General features: G+C 35.3%; 2 protein-coding genes across 4 annotated transcripts; one reads left to right on the top strand and one right to left on the bottom strand.

Annotated features, from left to right (window-relative positions):
* Positions 1-780: 780 nt before the first annotated feature.
* On the top strand, positions 781-3,939 carry LOC104904922 (probable indole-3-acetic acid-amido synthetase GH3.1). The gene is made up of 3 exons (XM_010693341.4): positions 781-1,266; positions 1,884-1,985; positions 2,135-3,939. Exons 1-3 carry the CDS (start codon positions 947-949, stop codon positions 3,489-3,491), a joined length of 1,779 nt encoding a protein of 592 aa, XP_010691643.2. The 5' UTR covers positions 781-946; the 3' UTR covers positions 3,492-3,939.
* A 7,294-nt stretch (positions 3,940-11,233) lies between these two features.
* LOC104904920 (hypothetical protein) lies at positions 11,234-17,620 on the bottom strand. 3 transcript variants are annotated; one of them, XM_010693339.4, is made up of 6 exons: positions 17,295-17,619; positions 16,041-16,246; positions 14,893-15,187; positions 14,518-14,625; positions 13,158-13,402; positions 11,234-11,689 (listed from the first exon to the last, which is right to left on the bottom strand). In XM_010693339.4, the coding sequence occupies exons 1-6, from the start codon at positions 17,520-17,522 to the stop codon at positions 11,551-11,553; spliced, it is 1,221 nt and encodes a 406-aa protein (XP_010691641.1). In that variant the 5' UTR covers positions 17,523-17,619; the 3' UTR covers positions 11,234-11,550. The 3 variants fall into 3 exon arrangements, with proteins under 3 accessions (XP_010691641.1, XP_010691642.1, XP_048491924.1); XM_010693340.3 differs by lacking the exon at positions 11,234-11,689 and adding an exon at positions 11,807-12,147 and having other exon boundaries at positions 17,295-17,616; XM_048635967.1 differs by lacking the exons at positions 11,234-11,689; positions 13,158-13,402 and adding an exon at positions 11,807-12,147 and having other exon boundaries at positions 17,295-17,620.
* Positions 17,621-19,267: the final 1,647 nt, after the last annotated feature.

Genomic DNA, 19,267 nt, shown 5'->3' with positions numbered 1-19,267 from the left:
CAACATCCAAACGAGTCAATTGAAATGGTAAACAACGTTGAATTCATATGAATACTAGGCTTTAATTCACCTCTTTCTTTCTTCTCCCATCACCTCCGCCAGCGCCACCATCTCAACCCCTAACTCGTGTTCACCTTATTACTTGTTGATTTTATGTCAATTTTGATTTGAGATAGTCAATTTTGTAGGTAAATTGTGAGATTAAGATTTATATTATGGGACTTATGAAGTAATTATTTGGTCCGTCAAGATTCTTTTAGTAGATAATTTTTTTGGTCTCCCCATTGAGAACTCAAGATAAGATGAATGATTATGTCAGACCGAAACATCTTGCTAGTTAACCCAATATATACAGTATACACGTTGAAAAAAATTGAAAGTGCGAAGTTCACCCGGCTTCCCGTTTTTGTCTCCGTCCAACACTTTTACCCGCAAACCAGCCGTGCGCTTCGGTGACACCTTAATTTATTTAATTCCTTTTTAGAAATTTCAAACCCTTCATTAAAAAAAAAAAAAAAAAACAATTAACAGGCTGTACTATGCTGACATGGCGGTCACCTAACCCCACATGCTCATCTCTTGTTGACTACTTCCACGTGTCCGGGTCCCACTTTGTCCCCCTAATTTCCCTACACTATCGCTTTCCTAGACCCCTCTATTCCTCCTCTCACCTTCCTTCTCACCTCCCTTTTGTCCCTCCTTTTTATTCTCTCTCCTACGTGGCATTATATTGTGTTCTTTTCCTTTCTTTCCTTCCTATATATATCTCCCCTTCTTTACCCTCCTCTCCTCAAACCAAAAATCTTCTTCTTTTCTTTTTCACCTTCATTACATTTTCACCATAAAAACTCCCTAATTTAATCATACTATCTATAATTTTTTTTAACAAACAATATACACCCTGAAGATACTAAAACATTTGCATCTTTTTGTTAAAAGACAAAAGATGGCGGTTGACTCAGTTCTATCATCTCCACTTGGTCCGCCGGTGTGCGAGAAAGATGCAAAGGCACTCCGTTTTATTGAGGAAATGACTCGAAACGCCGACGAAGTTCAACAAAAGGTCTTAGGAGAGATATTGACCCGAAACGCCGAAACCGAATATCTTCGGCGTTTCAAGCTCAATGCTGCTATTGATAGGGAGACTTTTAAGTCTAAGCTCCCTATGGTTACTTATGAAGACCTCCAACCTGAAATTCAGCGTATCGCCAATGGTGATCGCTCACCTATTTTGTCTGCTCATCCCATCTCCGAGTTTCTTACTAGGTATATTTACTTTCATTATTATTACACGTATTGTATTGTATTGTATTGTATTGTATTGTATTGTACTCCTTCCGTTTTCTTTTGTTGGAATCAGTTGCGTTTATCATTGTATTGTCATCTCTTATGGAGTTGTAAAAGGTTTATCTTACCAAGGTAATGTGGTCCCACCAACAATTGCATAGATACCAATACCACACTCCCCAACTTAACCCCATGCTAAATAAGACCACAACAATATGCTTCCTCTGTCGCATAATAAGTGAAACGCTTCTTTAAAAAAGCTCTTACATAAAAGAGATAAGTGTTTCACTTATTATGGAACGAAAAGAAGTATATGAACCTGTTACTATTACACCTAAAAGTAAAACACAACCCCTTAAACAAGTCAATTTGGTCCATTTAGGGTCACATATAACTGTGTCAAACTTTGAAAGGGTTTAATTCTACGTTAATTAAACAACGATCATTTTGTTGCTGGAACTATGAAAATCCCAACTGTTTCCGTGCTAATTAAATAGTTTAATACTGTTATATTTTGACTTTTTTGAGATATTTTTTTTGTTGTTGAAATTAATTGAGAAGCTAACTGAGATTTTGGTGAATTATGTATGTTGCAGTTCTGGCACATCAGCTGGTGAGAGGAAACTGATGCCCACAATCCAAGAAGAATTAGATCGACGTCAACTACTCTACAGCCTTCTCATGCCTGTCATGAATCTGTAAGTACTATTAATTGTTTCTCAAAGATTATTCTTTTTTTTTTTTTTGTTTTAACGAATTATTTTTGAATGCTTTGGGATTTGTACCTAATAATTTATGTTGTAATCATATTGGGATCGCCAAAACTGACCAAATATTCACGTGACAGGTACGTGCCAGGACTAGACAAAGGAAAAGGACTTTACTTCTTATTTGTCAAATCCGAGACCAAGACTCCAGGTGGGCTTCTGGCCCGACCCGTTCTTACAAGCTACTACAAAAGTGAGCACTTCAAGACCCGCCCGTACGACCCGTACATGGTCTACACTAGTCCAAATGAGGCCATTCTTTGTTCGGATTCATACCAAAGTATGTACTCTCAAATGTTGTGTGGTTTGTACGAGCGCAACTCTGTACTCCGTCTTGGGGCCGTTTTTGCTTCGGGCCTCTTACGAGCTATTCGCTTCCTCCAGCTCAACTGGAGGCAGCTAGCTCAAGATATTCGGGTCGGTAAGCTTAATTCAAAAGTTACCGACCCGAATATCTGCTCAACTATGGGTCAGGTTATGAAACCTGACCCAGAGTTAGCGTATTTTATTACCTCGGAGTGTGAGAAGGATCAATGGGAGGGGATTATAACCCGAATTTGGCCCAATACAAAGTACCTTGATGTGATAGTTACCGGGGCAATGGCTCAGTACATTCCTACATTGGATTTTTACAGTGGGGGTTTACCTATGGCATGTACGATGTACGCATCATCAGAATGTTACTTTGGGTTAAATTTAAACCCTATGTGTAAACCTTCAGAAGTTTCTTACACCATCATGCCAAACATGGCTTATTTCGAGTTCCTCTCACTTGAGTCAGCCGGGTCATCCCCAAGACTCGTTGACCTTGTCAACGTGGAGGTAGGTAAAGAATATGAGCTGGTAATCACTACATATGCTGGGTTATATAGGTACCGAGTTGGGGACATACTCCGTGTCACGGGGTTCCACAACTCGGCACCTCAATTCCACTTTGTAAGGCGTAAGAATGTACTGCTTAGCATTGACTCGGACAAAACGGACGAGTCAGAGCTACAAAAAGCGGTCGAAAATGCTACACAACTTCTTAAAGACTATAACACAAGTGTTGTTGAGTACACAAGTTATGCGGACACTAAGACTATCCCAGGTCATTACGTGATATATTGGGAATTACTAGCAAAAGAGTCAGGAAATTCGGTCCCAAGTAACGTCTTGGATCAATGTTGTTTAGCAATGGAGGAATCGCTTAATTCGGTGTATCGACAGGGTCGAGTATCGGATAATTCAATCGGGCCGTTAGAAATTCGGGTTGTAAAAAATGGTACATTTGAGGAACTAATGGATTATGCAATCTCACGTGGTGCATCAATAAATCAGTACAAAGTACCAAGGTGTGTGAATTTTACACCAATTATGGAGTTACTTGACTCACGAGTTTTATCCGTGAATTTTAGCCCAAGTCTACCTCATTGGACTCCAGAGCGTCGTAGGTGAATAGTGCACCTAATCAAGAAATTAAAAGTTGGTATTTAGATCTTAGGAAATTCCCCTTTTTTCTTTTTCTTTTTTTTACTACTTCAATGCTTCCCTTTCTTTTCTGGACAGTTTTTTCTTTTTCTTTTTTTTACCTTCTTTTTTGTGGGTAATTAGCCTTTTGAATTAAGGAAAAAGGTGGTTAATTAGTTTGGTTTAGCAAGCTTGGGAAGTTAGTTTGTAGTAAAAAAAAGATGTAATGATCAATGTAAGCTTTTGGGGGTTGTTGTTGGTCTTTAGAAAAGTAGGTTTTGTAATCTAAAGTAATTTCATGTTTGCCTTTTGCAATTAATCTCTAACTGTAACTTTATGCTTTTTCCTCTTCTTTTACTTTTTTAACTTGTACATTGTATTTGACAGTGGTTTTTACTGCTGATGAGTTATGGAAAAAGTGGTGAAATTGTGCACACATGTTTCACTTTTTTTTTTTCAACTTTTTGTATGGAAGGGAATCTCTCTGATCAGTCAATGCAAAATGTTTTCAACAATAATGTTTGTTTCCCCTAACCTCCATACAAGAGTTGAGGATATAATATTTGTTAGGGATACAGAGTAGGCTATAGCAGGGTGAAAATAATAATAAAATTACTCAAATAAATAAAAGATAAAAAGCTAGCATTAAATTAGAGTATTCTGCACACAGATATCAGAATGTGGAGCTAATAGGTCACTCATTCATGATTCAAAACACAGCAGACAGTATGTGGGATAAATCTCATATATTGACTTCTTGAATATGATTATATGAATACTAATTACTAAAGTGCAAAATATTTGAATTTTAGCAAATTTGAATTGATGTATAGAACATTATATATCGATTTTAAAGATAAGATTCAGTTTCAAATCTCAAAAATTAACCCTACAAAATTTTAGCATACTAGTTTTGATCGTAATTTTGTAACGAAATTGTACTCGGTCATTTAACTTTTTTGAGGTTTTTTTTAAAGAAAAATAGGCATGTTTGATACATTTCTCTTTATAATGTATGTACTCCCATACATATGTATTAAGAAAACAAAAATTATTAAAAGAGCTGGTCTAATTTTACTATAAAAGTAGACATGGTCTCTAAATGGACTAACTAGTCACCGAAAAAAATTAACTTAGTTATTAGTGGGCCAATTCTTTTTTTGATATTAGGTTTAAGATTGCCTAATTTTAACTTAAAAGTAGGCGGTCTTTTATAAGACAAACTCAAACAAACAGTCTAAATATTAAAAATGGAGTGATTGTATAGAGCGTTTAGGTTACCTCATTTTGTTAAGTATTTATAACATCTATGAAGATACTGATAGAAATTAATGTCAAATTAATAAAAGTTGACTAAGTGGGCTATTATTTACTTTAGATGGAGACACTACTAAGTAGTTAGTGTGTTAGGCAAAACATGATTATGAAAAACATAACTCATTCCATATTGATTTTTGTGGTGTAAAGCAGGGGGTCATTCATGGTAATGGGTTGATCATGATTTTTCAAATGGAAAGATCATTTTCTTAATTTGGAATAAAGAAAGAGACTAAACAAAATCTACATCTTAAAAGGTAGGCTAAAAACCACTGATAGTTTAGCTACGACAATGAATATGATTTGATGGTTTTAATGAACCAAACTTTACAAAATTAAAGTTTGTTGCCATTTTTGCTCACATTCATCGACAATGAGTCAAAATTAACAGCAACTTCACTCGTAATTGACACAACTTTTACTTGACATGGTATACCACTGAAACGATATGTGGCGGCTTTTTAATCAATTTTGAGCGATGCTTCTTGTTTTTGACCCCAGTAACGTAACTTCTGAATGTACATAGAAATTAAAGTCTGATGAAAAATCAAGTCATAAACTTTCTTTTGAAAGATGCCTCACTTTATTAAGGCCAATTGTGGAATTTGGAAAAGAAAAATAGGCGAGTGGATCACGTCGGCCATATTTGAATTAAAATGGATAAGTCATAGATCTTATGTTAGCATCATGGCTTTGTAATTTGTTCACCAAAAGCACTCAATTATGATTTTTGTGTCTTGTCCTTAGACAGTATTTGTCACTTCCCTTTTACCGTCATAATGTTGCGTATATTTCCGATTAGGTAATAAAGTGGTCATTTAATTGAGTGTAAGAAAGTGGTCGTTTAATTGAGTATAATAAATCTAACATTTTATAAAGTATTAATATCAATGAGGTTTTAATTATCAAAGATTATAGGAAATTGTTTGGTTGAGTATTAAAATAAGCAACTTTTTAGTAATTTTTTTTTTTGAATTAACATCATTTTGACAATATAGTTTGAATATAAATTATGATAGTTCATTATAAAGTCTAGATTTATTCCTAAGGCTTGACAAGATTATTTTGTCGATCCCAACCAGTTACCACATCCTTCTATATACAATTTGAATAAACTATATCCCTTGAAGAAACAACATATTAAACCTTTCAATTATTATCAAACTTCTATTCCATAAACCACCAAAAATTTGAGAACAAATTATTTTGAAATTAATTTGAGAACAAAAACATGTTGAATTAATTATCGAAGGTGATAATCTTTCGGTTATTCAAGCTATAAAAAGGGTATGGAAAATTCCGTGGTCTATTCATACTTTAGTTACTGATGCGGAGATAGATCTTCAAAAGTTCGATTCCTGCATCATTCAGCATGTTTTTGGAGAAGCAAATTTTGCTGCTGATTGGATGGCTCATCATGGACATTCAACCTCTAATCTGTGTTATTATTTTACTCCCCTGGATAATTCTTTTTCCCATATCATCCATAAGGATGCTTTAGGGTGGTCCGTTCAATGGGTTCCTCCCTAGTTTTCTTTCTGGCTAAATAAAAAAAAAAATATGATGTGAGAGCTACCCATATTGGTACTTTGCAATACTACAATTGTCTCAGATAGGAGGTCAACCCCAAAATGATACGTGAATCTTTGTTAACACTCAACCTTATCGATTTGGGACGAATACACCAGCAAGACCATTATTTTTATTTTTTTAAAGAGAAATTTCATTAATTGAAGGCCAAACGGCATCTACAATAGGTATTAAAGTAAAACAAGATACAATTAAACAAGACTAAATCAAATTCGTCTTCGAAGACACTACAATGAACCAGATCGAACAATACAGCACAGCCTCCTTGTATTTGCTGAATCAAGCAGCTATTGATGAGGAAGTCTATCATTCTGATATAGTTTGGGAAGAACATTCTTGATCGCTCGAGTCAGGTTGTCCGCATCCGAGATTCTAATACCTTCATGTTGAGTCTCAAACTTCAACCAATGAGAATAATTTCTCATACCTAAAAACAAAAGAACCATACTCACAACTCCCATAGGGAAGAAAGAGATTTCCAAAACAGAAACTAAAAACCCCATAACAGGGTTTGAGAAAATCTCATAAAGAGAGACTAATTTATTGAACAAAACAAGAAAATGAACTAAAAACTGAAAATAAAAGGAGAAAAGGGGCTTACCATGGATGAAAACATCCATGGCAGCCCCTAATTGATGAAGAAGGGGTGGGGAGGCTAGGGTTTGAGAGAGAGAAAAAGAGAGGGGAGGCTAGGGTTTATTTTTGAAAAACATAAGATTATTTCTCTTTAGGATTACTAGCAAGACCTTTATAATTCCTTGATCTGAGGGCTCAAATCCAACTTCTTGTACTTGGGTTGAATCTAATGAGCTAAGTACAATTGGGCCATAGAGTCAGAGACACGTGGACAAATGGAGAGCTTACTTATTCTCTAAGAAAGTTCAAACATCATTATATTCATTATTCTGACACTCCAGGTACTATTTTTTTTATCCCACTTGAACACTACTCTAATAGCCATCGGTATTTGAGCGGACTTTAGTATTGGTCTATTGGAGGGAAATTCCTTAGATCAACCCCGAAACTAATTTACGTGTTTAAGTCCAAACTAACTTAGAGGATCCAAATGGCTTGACAATTCTCACCTCAATTCATTTCATACCGACATATATATGAGTTTCTCGTAACCTATAGCTTTATAAAAGTAAGACTAAAGGAAAAAGTGATGACACAATTGCAACCCAACTAATGTTGTTGACTAAGATAAGGTTGAGGATTAGCCCAACTAGAATCCCTTTTATCAAAATGTTAACCTTACATAAAACTTTAGGGATTAAAATTGATGTGATTAGGGAAATTACCCAAAACTAACGAGACAGTGGAGAAGAATAATTCAACCAAGTCCTTTTGATGACCAAATAAGTTGAGACAATGACGAAGTTGTTAATTAAGTTTTGCTTGTTCTTTTTTAGCATTGTCTACACAAATACCGAGTCCATCCCATCACATGCAATGCTCCAACTAACTAGAGTACTTTTCACGCCTCTTCTCTTTGTACCCACTTCAATCCGTCGGCAATATCCCAATATTTCCTGCCTAATTGCTCTTTCCAGCTATTGCATGAAATCACAAAAGCAGGAGTTCAGTTACCTATTGCATGCAAAATATGCAAATGGTTCGGCAAAAGTATAATTATTATTAATGAATTATGCTCATAAATTCATGCTTAATACGGGTACTTAACTTTAAAAATTGGTGACGACCTAATAACATGAAATCACTTGGTCAATTTTAATGTTTTAATACTAGAGCTAGAATAGTATTGACTTTTTAAATCTCCACGATATATTCACATAATCACATAATCAGTTAATCACATAAAAGAACTTATTTTATCAAGATTTGAAAGTATTTAAATAGAGACATAGTATTATAATAGTACGTTTTTGGTGAGACGGTCTCACGTTAGTGTTAACGTGAGACCGCTAATGTCAGCATGACATCAGCGCTAGTGCATCAAAACAACAACAGAATTAGTTAAGCGCTTGGACCTATTAGTTATCCTAACAAAAAATTAATTCTACATGAATTAGTTAAGCGCTGAAATATACTCCCTCCGTCCTTTATTAGTTTACCCCTTTTGACTTTTCACATTTATCGATGTAAAATTTTGAGTAATAATATCTCTAATTATGTATTTGTAAAAATTATCAAAATTTAATATTCTAAAATTACATATTGAGACGAATCAAATAATATCAAACATGATTATATTTTCCTTAAATATAAAGTACAAATGACGGTCAAAGTAATAAAGATGAATAGTGTTATAAGTCAAAGTGGGTAAACGAATAAAGGACGGAGGTAGTATTAGTTAAGCGCTGGAGTATATTAGTTGAGCGCTGGAGTATATTAGTTTTATAATAAAAATCAGATTATGATGCATTTTATTTGCCCTAATTTCATTATCACGCATAAATCATTATATACATCTTCACTAATCCATCAATAACCTGTTAAACCTGCACTATCTTCCTCCTCCATTCTCTGTACAGATTACAACATGGCGATCTAAGCTCGCAAATCGGAAGTTTGATGATTTCAGATCCACTGATTCTTAACCAAATATCAAAACTATAACCATAAAACCATACATCATTGTTACTCATGAAATTAATAAATAATTATTTATATGCTATAATTATAGTCTTTCAGTTATCTTATAGACTAAAACTATTAGCCATAAAATCGAAACTAAAAAACAAAAAGTCATAACTAATGTAAAAACAATAATAACTAAATACCCAAAAATCATAACTATTTATCAGAAAACAATAACTAATAGCCAGAATCACAACCATCAACCATAAAACCATAATTATTAACCACACTTAATAACTAAAACCTAAAAATCATAACTATATATCCGAATTTCATAACTATTAAGCAAAAGCTAACTATGAATTAAAAACCATAACTAAGAGCCAAAAAATTGTAATTCCTTAACTAATTGGAAACTTATAACTGTAACTTTAAAATGACAAAATCAGCCCCTTTGAGAAATATGTAACCCATCATCATTATTCTCTCTCGTGGCTTCATCTAAAAGTGCCACATTAGTGTTTTGTGGTCAAAAGTTTGTCTCATTTCAACAAAATAAATGAAACCCAAACCCAAAACCCCAATCTATTTCTCTCTCTCACTCACCATCCGTCTCCTCCTTCCTCTACTGCCGTCCTTTTTGTTGTCGCCTCTGCCGGCAACATTGTCGTGCTCCGGTGCTGTTACCATTGGTGTTGTTGTTGGTTGCTCTTAGTTCCATTTTCTCTCTCCTTTGCTTCTGTGGTGCTGCTGCCACCGTGTTGCCTGTGCTACTCCTCGTCGCCAGCGTGGGTCTTTTTGTGTTTTCGGTGTTCAGGCGAAGCAGCTGCTTCCGTTCCCCTGCATTTGCTGCCCTCGTTCTCTCTTCTCGGGAGGTAAAAGGGACTCGTCTCACGTTAGTGTTAACGTGAGAGGGTCTTTTATAAGACTTTGTGGTATTATAATGGGAAAATTAGGACTTTTAGATTTTACCTCAATAAATTTAAAGGTTAGAATTTTCTATCTTTAGTGTAGTATGTACTTCCTCCGTTTTAAAATAGTTGCAGCGTTTGCTTTTTCAGGTTTGTCAAGACACTTTTTTGAACGTTAATATCTTTAATTGCGTATAAGTAAAGATTATAAAAATTTGATATTTAAAATCTTCGTATTGAGACGAATTTAACAAGATTTCATTTGATTATGTTTTTTCTTATATAATGGTGAGAGAAAGCTTGTCAAGGTGCAACTATTTTGAAATGGAGGTGGTAGATTATAAGAAAAATGCATGGAGGTGTACTTTTTCTAAAAGGAGATATGGACTATGGGGTGTACTTGGATATGAAAATAAAAAAGTAAAGTTTACACTTCTCATCATGAGATGGGCTCGCGAGTTGCAACTTGTGTAGTGGGTAGGGAGTAGTATAGTACACTCGATTTCAAATCTCCAATGAGCTAACATGGGCTTTGATGACATGATGTAATTTTTAGAATAAGATTAAACTGCAATTGATAAGGTACATCTAGCTTTACATAGTCTTAGATATACTTCCTCCGTTTAGAAATAGTTGCACCATTTCTATTTTGTGCACTATTCACATCTTACACTTAGATTGTCTTTAGTAATTTATATTTTAGGAAAAACATAGTCATGTGGGATCTTGTTAGATTCGTCTCGATGTAAAATTTTTTAATACAAACTTTTTATAATTTTTACTTATTGATAATTAAAGATATTAATGGTTGAAATCATACATCGACATGCGTGAAAAGTAGAAATGGTGCAACTATTTCTAAACGGAGGAAGTATTTGGAGCTAACTTTTGCTAATTTCAAAAGCTATATGATTCATTTAAAAGCTATATTCTCATTTTCAAGTTAGCTTTTTATTCATTTAAAATATATATTATGATAAAAACATGGCCTAATAAAAACTGTAATTTAAAAGTTTTTACAATTCAGATTGGAACGACTGGCTTATTTAGTTATATTCACTATGTCTAGAAATCCAACATAGTTTACCACCTTCTTTATTAGTCTTTGGCACATTTGGATTTGTCGAAACAAAAGGGTTTTTGAAAAATTGATGCTAAATCCTAAATCTTTTTTCAACAAGTTCTTCCTCGATTAGTCTCTTCCTAGATAAAAGTTTATCAAATGCTCCGGTTGATAGGTCAAATCGAAGCATTTTCTTTACTGATTTTTTTTTTATTTTAAATTGATGCCCAATAAATTGCATATAGATAAAAGTTCTATAACTAATATTTTTATTCTATATACAAGAGAGACTACAAATATCAAAAAAATTTAAAAAGTAAAAATAACATTGATCAAATATTTTTATTCTATATACAAGAGAGACTACAAATATCAAAAAAATTTAAAAAGTGTTGATCAAACAAAGTAACAAAACGCAGGCTACTACAAAGAACTTCAGATTCACAACTACAAATAAACAGTAGAGTAATTGATAGAAATGAATCTTTATCCAACCATAACTTAAAAGTTAAAACCAAAGAAAACTTGATATCTCCAACATGAAAATGCGAAATTTGTTGCCTTACAAGCATATACTTAATCCCATGACAGGCACGCGGCCCACGTAGCAGACAATGGGCCAGGCTCAAGAAAGTTCGGGCCGGGCGGGTCCAAATCGTGCCAGGTAGGGCTGGCCCGCGTGCTGGCCCAGCCCATGCCCACCTCTAGAGGGGAGTATACGCAAGTGAGAGCAATATCCAATAGCAGTAAAAGATCCTACATTGCTGGAAAAAAAATCAGCAAAAATTATCATGATATTTTCTCATTGAAATATATAACAATACCTACCAAGTACCAAGGCTGCTGTTACGCTGATATTGATCACATATTAAACAAATGAATTCACCAAAAATAAATATATAAAAAAGAAATCAAATATGAAAGATATTCGCAGAAAGAGGGTGAAAAAAACTCAGCCATATACTAATACATAAGATACAATCCTCATTGAGGAAACAGTATTTACGCCATTTTACATGCCATAAATTTTGATAAGTATAGATAGACAGCGCATTTTAAGACCTGCTCTGATCGTCATTGGGATGATAGCAAAAAGAAGGCCTTTCAGGCAACTTGCTCACTGTCATTGCAATCATCTTCAACATTTGGTGAAAGTGAAAGTAGTTCCATCAGTTGTGTTCTATATTCAAGACCTCTAAGGTAGTGTCCCAACAACATGCACCTTAACAAACACAAAATGAGAGAGTAAGCATCAAACTAAAATCTCAACCGCGACGATAGAGACCAAGCATTCTAGTAAAGGATGATAGCCACGTTTAGTTACACAGCAGAACACAAATGGGATTTTTCTTAACAAGCAAGGTACTAGTATCAAATTAAACTAAATGTTTTATGGTCACAAGCTAGCGGCAACTGTTCCATAAGATCTTTTAAAAACCTGTGCACCTATAACAGAGCAAGGAGGTAAGACTTTGTAAACCATAAGATTCACGACATTGTCCCGTGTATGATAAAAAAAACGTTAAAGAGTACAATACCAGATTATCCGTTTTGAGAGGCCTCACGAATAAGGCAGCTACCACGTCTCTCTCGCCGGCTCCTCCGATCAACATTGTTATTATATCTTTCGCATATTGGGGGGGGGGGGGGTTGGACTTGTAAGAAGGCATTTATAACATAGATATATGATCTAATCTCAGAAATTGGTCAAGATTTACCATCTCTTCTACACAAGTGGACACACTCACACACACACACTCACATAAGCACGGGCACGCGCACGTGAGCACTCACACACACACTCACATAAGCACGGGCGCGCGCACGTGTGCATTCTCACACACAGCTTAAAAAAGCAAGAGAGAAAATGTTGCAAGAACGATTGGGATGTATGAGGCATTAATTGGTCCAGGACTTACTTCTCTCTAGCATGCCTCCAGTTTCAAGACTTATACGTTGCTTGGATCCAGAAGTTCGAGGGGAAGGAAGGGATTCATTAACCCTTGTTTAAATACAACATGAGGGACAGGAAGGGAATCAAAAGGATTCATTTCGTATCCCTTAATAAAATAAATCTTTCAAATGTTGGAAAAATATGGAAGAAAAATGCAAGTTCACTCCTCCCTCCCCTCCCTTCCCCTATACGAAGTTATTCCAACAAAGGCACAATCCAGTCTTCCCTACATTTAAAAAATCAGAAGGCGAGAGGGAAAGTAAGCTGAGAAGACTAACCAAAAAAGAAGCCGAGCAAGATAGTCTCTGGTCAGTGAAATTATCGGCTGAAAATTAAGCGAGGTGTTTTCAAGAAGTTCTGCACAGTCTTCGTTTCCAACATTTAAAGCTCCAGAAGCATTTTTCTCTGAGAGAGGGGGGGCCTTAGAGTGCATCTTTGGAGATAATGTTGCTAGGAGACCATGGACAACAGAATGAATTGTTTCTTTGACTTCAGGAGAGGTTGGTTCTGACAGCTCTGCTACCTATTCAAATGTGTCAAACAGTGATGAGATGTAAAGTTTAAAAGTCAAAGATAAAAATAACTTGGCAACAATAAGATAACATAAATATTAAGAATAATATCAATATAACACCATCCGGTGTGTTATTCCTGTTTGGATTGGAAAAGTTCTTCACTAGTCCGGTCCTTGGTCCTCAAACCTAGTTGATTCTTGTTTTCTAGTACAAGTAGGCTGGATCAGAATCTATATAGTGTGAGAAAGATTCTAGTGTAATCCTGAGTTTAGGCAGGAAGCTCAAATTAACCCCATGTTTTTATTAAATAACCAAGGTAATCCTCATGTTAGAACTTAGAATCCCCAGTCCAAACTGATATTACTACTAGAAACATTAACTACGTGTCTACGTTAGTCGGTTAGCCCTAATTTTTAGAAAGGGCACTTATTAGCTTAGCTCTGTTATTTGCTATTTTGCGCCATGCACAAACGATTAATTAGTGGCTGGTTGTTCGAGGAAAAACAAGGGCTTAATTAGAACATTTTTCCTAACTTTGACAGAAAAAATTTCCCTTTCTATACTTTTCAGCAAAGATCCACAAATGTTCTGCCACCGTCACTTTCTCTTAGATGCACTAGCCTTCTTCGAATTGGTCACATTGAGAAAATGTCAACTTGTGGCAAAAATTCCGTCCGATTTGGTCTGATATTATTTAGTTCAGTTTGTAGTCCGCAAATCACAGGCAATTCTAGTTCGTGCAAAACTGGTTGGGCAAGAAAGAGCAGAAGCAGCAGCACTACACTGCTGCAGTAATAGCAAACAAGTTCGCGTTCTTGTGCTGCTTTTTCATATTTTCATAAATTTCATCTAGAAAGGTCCGGGATGAGCAGATAAACACCTTAACCCCCCCCCCCCCCCCCGGGGGGGAAAATAAGTCATCCTAGACTCATTAACACTTCATGAAGCAAATCAATTAAAATAAGTCATAATGCAACGACAACACTCATACCAAAATCACCGCTCAAGTGGAGAAGCATGGTCAACCATATTACAAGACACAACTGGAAAAAATAAAGCAAAGAACAAAAAATAGGACCACTGCAGTGAACACATGATAGAGGCTGACATAACCAGTTCTGACCTTTTCCGGGTGCAACGACCGTAGGTAATCCAACAACTCATTCTTTTCCTCTCCCACAAATTGTTGCATCTGAAGAGCGGAATTCTTTCTCTTGACTTCTTTCAGCTCCTTTTAAATCAATATCAAGTAAAAATATAAATTATCAGGTCTTATGATTTAACATACGTAATAGCTTTTGTCAACCAAAATCAAGTAAACAGGAACTTATACTTTGCAAATTAAACTTCATTAAGTTCTTAATAAGTTCAAGAGTAGACACTGCTAGACCACTATTTAATGTTTAACAGTAAATTTCTGAACTGAAAAACTACTTGAAGTAACACATATAACTGCACGTTAATAGAAGCTAAGTTCTCGAGGTGAGAAGTATAGTACCTTCTTGGTAGCAGATAAGCGAGATCGCAAGTGACGAACATAGGACTGAACTTCAGGGGTCATTTCACCAAGATTGTCAGCACCGAAATCTTCGGATGCAGTTTCAGCCATTTCCTCACCACCTCTGGATGAAACCTCACTTTCACCAGAAATATGAACTCTTCTGACACTGTCAAGTAATAGCTCTTGCACACCGAGATTAAAGGCCTCTGATTTGTGACTCTCATTAAATTCTTCATGAATGTCGAGATTTTTTTCCAGACATAGTCGATATTCAGCATTTCTTAAAGTATATCTGCAACAACAAGGAAAAAAATTGATCATTCGACATGCACAGGAGATCAAGGAAAAGAAAAATAAAGAAGTCATAATAACAATGTTCTCCAGAATTTCATGATGAACACGCCATTATCAGGTGTTATAACACCTCAAAGGCCCAGAATTATTTGGTAGTAAAAGCAACCAACAGCTCAGAAACAAAAATTCAAGCTTACTATTTTCCCTTCTTTCTCCAAGGCTTACAATATCTTAAGCTCTAAGATCAGATGCTCTATGGCATTCCGATAGATGGTAGAACAGCTATTCAAAATGCAAGAGATCAGCAAAAGATAAGAACATAATAGCTAAAAGAGGGTGGAGAAACAGCTTATTGACAGTTTGAGGAACAGTTCTTGCATTCATGTACACACAAACAATCCAAGAATAAGCAATGGTTAAGGGAGGGTCCTATAGCTCCAAGAAAGTAATACCCCCATATCAGTAATAAGGAATGGCATAATCTTGATTCAAACCAAGCAAAGTCCCTTAAATACCAGGAAACTAGGTTAATGATAAATGTTGTTCAGTCAATTTCATTGATAACCTCGAGTCATTTAGCATTGGGTAGACAGTAATATATTTATGGATCTGTAAATTGTAGTCCCTCAGGGATCCTAAATGGCAGATCTGGAAGCAAAATTCAAGTGAGAGATTATGAAAGTCGACTACATGTTGAAACCATGTACTACAATACCATACAGCTGTCACTAGGCCCATTTCACTACATAATGCATTAATCAAAAGAAGATATGTTTCTTCACATTTATATACAATAATCGATGAACAAAGGTAAAGACAATTGTGGACGTAAGATAATTTCATATGTATACCCAGTCATCATCGAGGATACCAGCAATCTCGAGAGAGGTTCCCACATAGCCTCAACGAGGATTTGAAATTGATTTGAAGGAAGCAAACCAAGCATGCCCGAGATCGTCCTTTTCATGGCATCAATGGTAGTAGAAGGGACATCTTTCTGGATGAGGCTGATATCCAGTGGTTCGATATCTTGGATCAAATCCAAGAGTATTGGAGTCTGAAAGATCAACATACGTAAGTGGACATTAAGCATGAAATCAAGTTATTGCCATATCACAACACAGTACACACACACATATATATAAATATATCAGTAACAAATTTTGTGTAAACCTGGCCATTCAACTAACATCACCAAACTTTGAGCCAAATGCACATTTTAAAATAATCAATACTACAATGATATCAAATACAGGTCCTATATTCCTATCTCAAAGCCAAAAACACACAATATATATTAAGAAAACGAAATATTTTGAACTGTCCATCTAATAGAGATTGCGGCAGCAAATAGACGCCGTAATCCTAAACCCTGCACGGTTTGTTTTCTTTAACTTATTCCCCTTATAAAAATTTATCTGAACTTTTTATTTAAAAAAAAAAATTATCTTAACTTATTGGCCCTTCATTGGAACTTATCAAACTTATTTGAGTCGTGAATTCAACTAATCTCCCTTAATCCTCAACTTATTTTCTCTATTATTAGCCCCAAGACAGAAGCATTCCATTCCATAAACATCAAATACCGAATTTCGCCAATCAAACATATCTCCTCTCTCTTCAACAATTTACCCCCGCAATATATACCAGTTGACACCAAAATTCTCATACTGGCCAGTTTGCTAATCAAATTCATCCACATATTTACAATACTTACTACTTCAAGAGCACTAAGAGTTACTAATTGCTGCATGTATAAATAGCTGGATTAATCTATATTATTTCTATGTACTTCACGACGTTTACTCCTGTATATTACATACCACAGTATTCCCCATTCTACTCGAATTTAAACCTAAACGAACCAAAAAATTCCAGACTAATGAAAAATCCGAACTCAGATTACTTAAAAAAATCACTACCAAAAACCTCAATCTCACAATTCACATACATAATTACATGATCTCAAATTAAATTAAAATACTCAAACTTTCAGCGAACACCAATTCAGCAAGTAATAAGGTCAAAACCTTTAAAAAACATTACAAACACATTAAAACAAAAAAAAAAGTATAATCAAAAACAAAATTGAAATAAAAGATAACCTTAGATAGAGAATTATCTCTAGAATCGAAATCATCGACCGAAGAGGAAGACGAAGAAGAAGAAGAAGCGACGATAACTAAAGATCGACATCTTCGAGAAACGGCGGAAGTTGAGGTGGTAAATTTGAGGAGAGAGAAAGTAGAAGAGAGACGAAGTGGTTGTTGTGATGGCGGCGGAGGTGAAGGGAGGAGAGAGAAAGAGGCGGAGGAAGAGGCGAAGGCTGCCATTTTTACGAACTCAACGCCGACTTCCACCTCAAATTCTCTCTCTCTCTCTCGCTCTCTTTCCGCGTTTAGTTTTAGGTGGTGAAGTTGAGCCACAGCATTGAAGTGTAAGACAACGAAAAAGGACAATTTTTTTACGTCTTTTACTTTGCGTCTGCTGAATGACTTTGGTGAAGTGTTTTTTTACTGTTTATTTTAAAGTGATGTGATATGATATAATAGGATATGGTGGATATGGATAAAAGTTGTTTCACGTGAATGTGGAACCAATTGGATAATTGGTATTTAATTAGAGCCCAATGGTTTTGGTAAAGGTAAGAACCTTTATGTACGAGAGAGGTTTTTGAAAGCCCATCAACTACCTATACCCCTTCCAGGCTTCCATCCCTCGGTCCCTTCATAGAGTTCGTATTGTGTCGGACGATATTCTCATTGGACCACTTCAGTTAGAAGCACTTGTGCTTCAGTTAGACGTACATGGGTTTCAGTTGGTCTTTTATTTTTTTCAGGTAGTCTTCATTTTTTTTACAGGTAGTCTTCATTTTTTTTTCAGGTAGCCTTTTTTTTTCAGTTGGTTTCAATTTTTTTCAGTTAGTCTTCATTTTTTTTTCAGGTAGTCTTCAAATTTTTTTCAGTTAGTCTTCATTTTTTTTCAGTTAGTTTTCATTTTTTTTCAGTTAGTCCTAAATTTTTTTCAGTTAGTCTTCATTTTTTCAGTTAGTGTAAATGAAAGTAAGTTACCTCTAAATGAAAGTAAGTTACCTCTAAATGAAAGTAACTTGGATTCTTAGTTTTATTATTCTTTCATTTAACAACTAACTAATATTTAAAAAAATAAACACTAACCTCTGCTTTCCTCTCACTTTCTCCTTCTTCTTCATTCCTCTTAGCTGATTTCTTTCTTCTTTGTTAGATCAATAAAAAGTATAACAAAACTATATACATTCAATGGCTCGATCTCTTTCTAACGCTAAGGTTTTCTTCTCCCTTGTTGTTGACAACATCTCCATGGCCTCTCAAAGGTAGTTATACTCAGTGTTCATTACTCTTTTTGCTTGAAAGCCATCGTTTTTACCTCTAGAATGTTTTCAAGTGTTGTCCAGCGGCGCGGCGGCGGCGGCGGCGGAGGAAGAAGATGAAGAAGGAGTAGCGGCGCCGTTCTCACGGCTTTGTCCGACGAAACATATTGGGTCAGACGGTCTGACCCAATACTTTCACCCCTTCATTATATGGTGCTTGTCGGTCGTTTGTTAATTTTTGATATATGTCAAAGTTAGGAAAAAGGCTTAAATTAACTCATTGTTTTCCTCGAACAAACAACCACCAATTTAATTGTTTGTGTATGGCACGAAAAGAAAATAACATAGGTAAGTTAATAAGTTGCTTTTTGAAAATAAAGACTTTAATTGACTAAAATAGTTATTGCCTCTAGTAGTGATATCAATTTTGATAGGAAATTCTAACATGAGGAGTACATTGGTTATTTAATAAAAACATGAATTTATTTGAGCTTCTTGCCTAAACTTGTGATTACATAAGAATTTTTATCACACTATATTAATTCTGATCCGGCCTATATATATACTGCAAAATGAGAATCCACTAGGTTTGAAAACAAAGACCAAACTGGCGAAAAACTTTTCCAACCCAAGCATGAATAAATACACTAGATAGTGGTATAATCTTTGACTTCTAAATCTCACATCTCATCACTATTTGACACATTTGTATAGGTAGCAAAGCTATCA

This window comes from Beta vulgaris, chromosome 9, assembly GCF_026745355.1.
Source record: "Beta vulgaris subsp. vulgaris cultivar EL10 chromosome 9, EL10.2, whole genome shotgun sequence".
NCBI classification, from domain to species: Eukaryota; Viridiplantae; Streptophyta; class Magnoliopsida; order Caryophyllales; family Amaranthaceae; genus Beta; species Beta vulgaris.
Note: the sequence above shows the minus strand (reverse complement) of the source record. Positions and strands in the feature narration are given on the sequence as shown.

Bases quoted from the DNA above. Each gene is read 5' to 3' on its own strand.
- LOC104904920 (XM_010693339.4), bottom strand. From the start codon at position 17,522: ATGGCAGCCTTCGCCTCTTCCTCCGCCTCTTTCTCTCTCCTCCCTTCA. The intron at 16,247-17,294 runs GTTATCTTTTAT...TTGATCTTTCAG, and splicing joins GAGATAATTCTCTATCTAAG to ACTCCAATACTCTTGGATTT. The intron at 13,403-14,517 runs GTCAGAACTGGT...ACATTTGAATAG, and splicing joins GGTCGTTGCACCCGGAAAAG to GTAGCAGAGCTGTCAGAACC.
- LOC104904922 (XM_010693341.4), top strand. From the start codon at position 947: ATGGCGGTTGACTCAGTTCTATCATCTCCACTTGGTCCGCCGGTGTGC. The intron at 1,267-1,883 runs GTATATTTACTT...TGTATGTTGCAG, and splicing joins ATCTCCGAGTTTCTTACTAG to TTCTGGCACATCAGCTGGTG. The intron at 1,986-2,134 runs GTAAGTACTATT...TTCACGTGACAG, and splicing joins CTCATGCCTGTCATGAATCT to GTACGTGCCAGGACTAGACA.